The sequence below is a fragment of the Oncorhynchus gorbuscha genome, linkage group LG02 (assembly GCF_021184085.1).
Source record: "Oncorhynchus gorbuscha isolate QuinsamMale2020 ecotype Even-year linkage group LG02, OgorEven_v1.0, whole genome shotgun sequence".
NCBI classification, from domain to species: Eukaryota; Metazoa; Chordata; class Actinopteri; order Salmoniformes; family Salmonidae; genus Oncorhynchus; species Oncorhynchus gorbuscha.
In genome coordinates, this window is record NC_060174.1 from 75,387,995 (window position 1) to 75,397,114 (window position 9,120).

General features: G+C 42.9%; 1 protein-coding gene across 1 annotated transcript; it reads right to left on the reverse strand.

Moving 5' to 3' along the window:
- gltpd2b (glycolipid transfer protein domain containing 2b) lies at positions 1-8,824 on the reverse strand. Its single transcript, XM_046321986.1, has 4 exons — positions 8,160-8,824; positions 3,969-4,027; positions 3,628-3,806; positions 1-3,443 (listed from the first exon to the last, which is right to left on the reverse strand). The coding sequence occupies exons 1-4, from the start codon at positions 8,227-8,229 to the stop codon at positions 2,816-2,818; spliced, it is 936 nt and encodes a 311-aa protein (XP_046177942.1). The 5' UTR covers positions 8,230-8,824; the 3' UTR covers positions 1-2,815.
- Between the last annotated feature and the right edge of the window lie 296 nt (positions 8,825-9,120).

Consider the following 9,120-nt stretch of genomic DNA (forward strand, 5'->3'; position numbering starts at 1 on the left):
TATTTCTGAGAGAAAGGATTTAATTTAAAACATGTTTCAGAATGATGTGTGAATGTCATTTCATGAGCAGTCCTATTACATAATGATACACAAAGAAGGAGCATGCTTCACTAAATGACAACAGTGCCTCTTGGTGGACAGATCGTGTTGTTCCCCAGTGTCACCTGTTATGTAATAACATATATCCGTTTTTACGTGATCATTTGGAAATTTCTTCAAAAAGCAAACATATGTATTTGCTTGTGTGGCTGTAAGTTTTTATTCTTGGAAAGACTGCAACAAATGTATAGTAACAAAAATAATAAAGAGCTTGAGGAAGAAGACAGAAAACATGGAAATATTACGTTCACATAGATATACTTATGTTTGCTAATGCGAGTCTTCAAGGTTGAACAATAGAAACATAACGGTTTTGTTTTCAAAAAGGGATAAAGTATTTGTATTGTTATTTTGCTGAAAAGAGGAAATAATGTATTAATGTATGGCATTATGCCATTCGCAGCATGTATGTCCAAGCGAAGGGAGGGTAAATGATTGTGGTGTAGAAGTGATTACGTCACAAATGTTCATATAAATGACTTTGCCACGAACTGTTATTAGCATTCAGGGTTCAGTGAAACTGATGTGCATATGTAGTACACTATGACCTCTGGTGGATATACTGTAGTACTGCAACATAAGATCAAAAGCCCCGGATATAACACGTTTGCCTGATGAATCTTAACAGAATTCTTCCGCTGCACTAGTTCGCTACAAAATTCAGTCATGCTGCAAACACAGAGTTTCTAAAACCCAGAGGTGCAACATTGCGAAACTTCCGGGAATGCTTGTGAAACAGACCATGTCCGGGGTTTGAGAAGTAAAACATGATTCCTTAGTTGTTAATTTTCTCGAAATCTGAATGCACAACCTAGATTTGAGCCAATGTGTTAAGCAGTTGAACACGTGTTTACTCCAACCTCGTGTTAGTGTCAAACTGACATTTTAATTTCTGTAAAAAACAACTGTATGTCGAAGGAGTGCCTTTGATTAGACGGCCTGGACTTGCGCAGTTCGGCGTGAGACGAACGTTAGGCCCGATGACATTGTCGCCATGACATCTTTGCTGCAATCATTGAAGTCATTTGTGTTGTTTTCAAAATGGAGCATGTTACAAAAAAAAAACAAAGTCATCAGCTAATGGATAATCTCTAAACAATCAGAGTATCAAAGCCAGACGAATTTTCAAAACGTTGCACATGTGTTCTGGCTCTGGCCCAAACCATTGGTTTCTGGGACCAATCAGATGGTCTAGAACGGGGCCCACGGATCAATTTCCAACCAAATAAAATCATCAGTTTCTCTCAATGCACTCAATTAGCCCATGTAAACGAACATATTTCAGGTTGGTAAATTAGTCTAGCCAGCTATCTAAACTTGTAGTAATCATGGTCGAATTACCAACTAGGGGGCCCCACTGGGTTTTGTTAGTCACTAAGTCAGATATCATATATAAAATTTAAAAAACGCTATGACAAAATGTGTAGAATTGCAGGGAATTTGCTTTAAAACAGAAATGTATCTCTGCCCCATGGCAAAATGTGTAGAATTGCAGGGAATTTGCTTTAAAACATAATTTTATCTCTGCCCCATGGCAAAATGTGTAGAATTGCAGGGAATTTGCTTTAAAACAAACTTTCTCTCCTCTAGCTGTTTTGCTCACACGCCCTAAGAAGATTTGACCTAGGATCCCCCAAAAGGTTAGGGCTGTTTCTGACTGCATGTTTGGGAATGGATGTCGACACGCAGACCAGGGAGCCACTGCGGCACCCCACGATGAGTTCAGATGTTTTGTGGCCCCCACCCCCATCAAAGTCACCCATCCCTGGTCTAGAACGTATTTCCATTCTCAAAATTGTACAGGAGGTACTCAGATCCAGACTCAAAAATATTACTTCTGCAGTGTCAATTTTGTAGTAATGCATACGTACTTAAACCATAACTACAACAGTAGCTAAGATCAGTGAATCACTGCATTGTAAATGTCGTTTTGAGAACCCTGAATAAAGTCCATCTGATGTGTCCAGCAGCCCTAGAAGATCTTCACAAATGATCCCATATAAAATGATTTACATAATCACGATGTGGGGCATGGACAAAGTCCTTTGCCTTGTGATTGGCCTTTGATTCAATGATGGCAATGCTGAATTACACATCAACATACAACAACACACCAATCACTGACCTATGGAATTACATTGGCAACATCTTCAGAATTTACAACAATACATGATACGTTTCCTTGTTTTTCAACCAGTCTATGGTCTTCCAAAACCATAACAAGTCCAGTGCGTGATCTCACACAGACAAACAGGGACATAACAATGACTTATCAATTGTACAATGAAGACATTTAGCTTCAGTTGATTGTTTTCTCCAGCACTTTGGTCATATGGCCCCTAATACAAATTGGCCCTTTTGGTAAACTCTGTTGAGAGCACTCACTCATGATTATTTGAGCAGCTCATTGGTCTTGCACACATGTGAACTTTAACCTGATAAAAGATAATACAGCATATGGAACAAGACACCAGGGGATAGACTGTAAGACCTAATTCATGCTATTATGCAAACCCGAACAGTAATGTGCTGGTTTTGCTATTCTATTTTCACATTGTCCTTACCAGTATAATTCCAACCATGACGGATGTGTAACCTGGCCAGCGCAGTACAGCTCAGCTCAGCCTGGTTCGGCTCAGTAGTGTGAAAAGAGTGTTACTGTAATGTCCAGATGTGGCTGGTCCCTCAGAAACAGAACCCCCCCCCCGCTCTTCTCCTACGGCAGGTCCAGCATGCCATGCTCCTCCAGGACCCCCTGAGTTCTGTCATACACCTCTCCGATGGCCCGGACCACCCTGTTCAGCACCACGCTGGCCTCTTCCTGGTTCGTCACACACACCAGCCTGTAGAAGAAACTCCGCTCAGGCATGGCGATGAAGGCTATCTCCGCTGCCCTGCGTACAAACCAGGAGTGGTGGTGGGCCAGGGTGTGCTGATAGGCCTCACGGCAGAGCTCTGAGGGGCTCCGCAGCCGGCCGCCCACAGGCCCCTCCCCCAGCTTTTCCAGGAAGACCTGCAGCCACAACAGGGCCCGGTGCAGCCGGAGCAGAGTACGACACCCAGATTCTGTCATCTGCTGGAAGTCTACCAGGCCCCGGCTCAACTCAGTGTGGATCATAGAGCGCAAAGACAGGTAGGTACTGCTTGGTGCTGCCACTGAGCCCTCTGTCTCCTCCTGTCCTCCACCATGCGCTCTGGTACCAGACACCAAACCCAAGGCTAGGCCCACTTCTCCCTCATCACTGCTACCTGCCTCCCGCAGGGTCAGGTCACGGATTATGGAAGTTTTGGCTTCAATCTCCTGAGATATGAGTCCAACCATCGGTCCAAGAGCCTCCATGAACCTGTCACAGAGGATGGAGCAGGAGGAGGAGAGAAGCAATCAACAACCACACAGAGCCCAAATAATCCACATCTCTGTTTAGAGTTCATTCAGCGGATGTGAATGTCCCTTCTATTCAGCCAGTGAGTGTATTGACTGGCTGGAGTCTGGTCTCTGTGTCTGCATGTCCTGTTTGATGGGCTTACTTGATAAGCTCGTCCCAACTAGCCAGATAAGGCTGCAGCAGCACGTCGTTGGTGGGTGCGGGTGCAGCCAGCAGGTGAGACAACAGCTCCGACACCTGGAACTTCTGACCGGGACACACCTCCAGTATGGCCCCGTCCTCATCACTATCAGCCTCACTGCCATTGGACAGATGGCGAGGCTGGGCATGGGGGAAGAGGAGTGGGAAAGGGAGAGGAGAGGTTCATGTGAGTAAATTTGGTGGTCCCTATTAAGTTCATTCCAATAAAATCCAGCTGTGAAAATAGGTTTAGAATAAGGTTGTAATTGCATTTTACCATAGTTCTATCTCTTGTTGACTTACACTGTTTATCTGAATGTAACCTTTAAGACAAGAGTCCCACTGGTAATCCAAACTTCCTTCTGTAAAGAGAAAGAAAACTGCTAAGATTAAGATACAATGTTTTCAAAGATCAGGGGAAAATGTGTTAACTCATCTCTATGTCAATAAAGTGGGAGGAGAGGTAGCTATGGTCTGCTAAAGAATGCACTCAGAAACATTACCAGTACTTTATTCTACTGCACTGTATCCACTGGCATGTACTTGGTATTTGTAACCAACTAGTACAAAATTGTGCCAATTTGTACATGTTTTGAATCCCAAAGAATCAAACATTTAATGTACATGGGTAGGTTATTGCACGATAATGATCATTAATCATTATCATTAGTCATTTCTAAGTTAATACCTGGTCATTTTTTTACTCTAAAATAAAGTGCAACCAAAATATGTAATCCTTCAGAATAGTCACAAAACCTCACTCGGCTCTGTTAGACAGACATCATTTATAATCATTATGTTATATGACGGTCCTTCTTTTAGAACATTCTACCAAGCTGTCACACACGGTCATGACCTCAGGGGCAAGGTGCGCCCAATGGGAGTAATAAAGGCTAATTAGATCACTCATGCATTCCATCTCATATCATGAGACTGACATCTATGATAATGGGAGATGCATGGCAATAGGCTACCCTGTTGATTTAAATAACATACATCATACAATTGATTATTGCAAACTTGTGTATAACAAATGTTGAATTCACATATATCCTTGCAGCATAAACACACACCAGCAGTCAACTTCTTGTAAACGGAATGTTTCTTTCTCTATTTCAATACCTTTGTTGAGTGCATGTTTTCCTCACTGCAACTAAAGGTATGGTGCTTTATGAAGTTAGAAGAGAAGACAAGCTTGCCCTGATTATGGTGTAGAGTAGCAAGATGTGTTGGTATGTGGTATAGAGAGCAGCAGGGCCGGCTCCAGGCATAAGCGACATAAGCGGCAGTTTAGGGACCCGGACACTAGGGGGCCCCCGACCCAAAAACGTATAATATAGTGCCTTCAGAAACGAGTCACACCCACTTTTCATTTTACACATTTTGTTGCCTTACAGCCTGAATTTCAAATGGATTATATTTAGATTGTGTCACTGATCTACACACAATAACCCATAATGTCTAAGTGGAACTATGTTTTTAGAAATGTTTACAAATTAATAAAAAATGAAAAGCTGAAATTTCTTGTGTCAATAAGTATTCAACCCCTTTGTTATGGCAAGCCTAAATAAGTTCAGGAGTAAGAATGTGCTTAACACGTCACATTGCATGGACTCACTCTGTGTGCAATAATAGTGTCTGTACCACACACAAACAATTATCTGTACCTCAGTCAAGCAGTGAATTTCAAACACAGATTCAACCACAAAGACCAGGGAGGTTTTCCAATGGAAGGGCCCCTATTGGTAGATGGGTAAAAAAAGAAGCTGATATTGAATATCCCTTTAAGCATGGTGAAGTTATTTTATTTATACATTTTTAATTTTACCCCCTTTTTCATGGTATCCAATTCTTAGTAGCTACTATCTTGTCTCATCGCTACAACTCCTGTACGGGCTTGGGAGAGACGACAGTTGAAAGTCATGCGTCCTCCGATACACAACCCAACCAAGCTGCACTGCTTCTTAACACAGCGCGCAACCAACCCGGAAGCCAGCCGCACCAATGTGTCGGAGGAAACACCGTGCACCTGGCAACCTTGGCTAGCGTGCACTGCGCCCGGCCTGCCACAGGAGTCGCTGGTGGGCAAAGAGACAAGGATATCACTACCGTCGCCCGACAGACCTCCCGGTCGCGGCCGGCTACGAAAGAGCCAGGGCGCGAACCCAGGGTCTCTGGTGGCACAGCCCTTAACCACTGCGCCACCCGGGAGGCCTCATGGTGAAGTTTTTAATTACACTTTGAATGGTGTGGCAATACACCCAGTCACTACAAAGATGCAGGAACCCTTCCCAATTCAGTTGCCAGAGAGGAAGGAAACCACTCAGGGATTTTACCATGAGGCCAATGGTGATTTTAAAACGGTTACAGAGTTTAATGGCTGTGATAGAAGAGAACGGAGGATGGATCAACAACATTGTAGTTACTCCGCAATACTAACATAAATTATTTCAAACCTGCATCCTGTTTGCAATAAGGCACCAAAGTAATACTGCAAAGAATTGTCCTGCCATCAAAGCGTTATGTTTAGTGCAAATCCAACACTACGTCACTGAGTACCACTTAATATTTTCACGGATGGTGGTGGCTGCATCATGTTATGGGTATGCTCGTGATTGTTTGGATAGAAATAAACAGAATAGAGTTAAGCACAGGCTGTAACATAGTTCGTCTGTTGTTTGAAGAGAGTCAGACCGAAATGCAGCGTGTAGGTTACTCATGACTTTTAATGAAGATAATGCGGTACATGAAATAACTGAAAATACGAAAACAACAAACGAGTGAAACTAATTACAGCCTATCTGGTGACTAACACAGAGACAGGTACAATCACCCACGAAATACAACGCGCACTCAGGCTACCTAAATACGGTTCCCAATCCGAGACAACGAGAATCAGCTGACTCCAATTAGGAATCGCCTCAGGCAGCCAAGCCTAACTAGACACACCCCTAATAATACACAATCCCAATTAATGCAAACACGACACACAACATATAAACCCATGTCACACCCTGGCCTACCCAAACATATAACAAAAACACAAGATACAATGACCAAGGCGTGACACAGGCAAAATCATAGAGGAAAACTTGGTTCGGGCTGCTTTCCAGACACAGGGAGACAAATTCACCTTTCATCAGGACAAGGCATAATAGACACTGGAGTTGCTTACCACGATTAAATTTAATGTTCCTGAGTCGCTTACAGTTTTGACTTAAATCTTTTTGAAAATCTATGGTAATGATCAACAACCAACTTAACAGAGCTTGAATATTTTTTTATAAAAATGGGCAAATATTGTACAATTCAAGTGTGCAAAGCTCTTAGAGACCCAGAAAGACTCACAGCTGAGATCACTGCCAAAGGTGATTGTAACATTTATTGACTCGAGGGGTTGAATACTTATCTAATCAAGATACATTCGTTTTTTTTCCATTAATAAAAAAAATACATTCTTCCATTTTGGCATTAGAGTATTTTATGTAGATCGTTGTCAAAAATGACAATTCAAATCAATTTTCATCTCACTTTGTAACACAACAAAATGTGAAAAAAGTCAAGGGGTGTGAATACTTTCTGAAGTTAGGAACTTGGTCGGGGTCTCAAACTTACTTTTGAGAGAATAGTAGAATACACAAGATGCCATTTTGAAATTTGCTTGTGCATCAGCAGTTTTTATCTGGTTTTGTCAGTCGCTGACAGTCACTCAATCAGCTTACAATTTTTAGATTGGGAAATTAATCTAACAAGCTATTATGGTCATAAACCGAATGGGCATGCAGGGCATGAGCCCAGGGGCCCTGACCTCCATTGATTTTGTTAGTTGCTTATCATTAACATGGTATACTACTTGGCAAAATGTGTAGAATTGCAGACAATTTGCTGTAGAACTGGACATTCTCTCTGTCCCATGGCAAAATGAGTAGAATTGCAAGAAAGTTTTTATAAAATTGTCAAATGTCTCTTACCCCATGACAAACTGTGCAGAATTGCTGCAAACTTGATTTTAAACTGCAACAACTTGTCTACTCCCCATGGCAAAATGTGTAAAATTGAAGGAAATGTACTTTAAAACAAAACAAATCTATCTCCGCAGTCAAGAGGGGGACCACTCAAATGTTAGGAGGGCCACTCAAATGTTTTGCCCGTGAGGTGGGGGGCCCCCAACCAAATCACACTTAGGGCTCCCAAAAGGCTAGGGCCGGCCCTGGACCGTAGCCTAACCATAACAAGAGGAAAACAAACTTCTATAGATTCCCAGGTCAGCAGACACCGTGTGATATTATTCTATATATTCAAACAAATGAGGCATGTGTAAATCAACAAAGCTACACTATATGGCTAACACATGGAATGTTTCCTGTACAGGCCACATGCTCAGCCACTCAAAGACAGTCACATACTGCTAGCTCGAGTCACAGTAACACACATTCTCTAAAACACACACACAGCCTCCCCTCAGTGTTAGCTTGAGACAAATATGTTACTCACGGAGCCACATGGAGCCGAGGAAGAACAGTAGAACCACGATGGCCAAAGCCGCCTTGCCCTTTATCCCCATGCCGACTGCCTGTATGTGACTCAGCCTAGTCCTCTGTCCCCTCTCCCCCTTGATAAGCTACTATGTCTGCCAGCTTCTATCTATCCATACCGTTGCCTCTGCCTCGTGAGTAAGTTCTCTGGCCTTCTCTTCTTGAACGGCTCCCACTGTGTCTTTCTCAGTCTTTCTATTGACCCCTTTACCTCTGACCCACCCTGTCTTCCTAAGTCTGTCACCCTCCCCCTCTAACCACCAGACAAAAGTTGCTTTTGTCTCTGCTCTTGTGCCTCACTGCTTTAAGTGGCCACACCCATGACACTAATTCTATCAATCTTTAACTTTTAATCTTAAATTTTTGCTGTTGCAGTTTTCTCTCCTCTATTTCAAATTCAACTCTCTTGCTCCTGCTCTGCTCTGTCCGCTATGTCTTTCTTTGACTTTGTTCCAGTCCTTCTCTCCTGGCTCCCTCTCTTTTGTTTACCAAACTGTTGATCTCTCTGTGTCAGTCTCCAACCTTGTTGCTCAATGGAAGGGTCCAGAGGTTAGCTGTGTTCAGTCAGCCACTGGCTGATTAAGCAAGCTGGTCTGTCCCACCGGCCAACCCGACCGACAGTAAACCCCTCACTCTCTCCAAACTCATAATCTGTTCATTTCGAAGCAATACCCATACTCCACACCATCTTATACAAACAAGACTTCTCTCATCACCCCCTTGAAAAAAAAATACAATCCCACTTCCAGGCTTGCCAAATTTCTAACAGCATACCAGTTAGCAATGAGCAATTGGCAGGCCTGCAGCCCTCCAAATTAATAACGGTGTGCGGTCAGGAGATTTGCTCAGCTGCTTTACTGGCGTGGCGTCAGCTACTAGATGCAAATGAACCCATCAGAGATGAAAATCCATCCATCAGA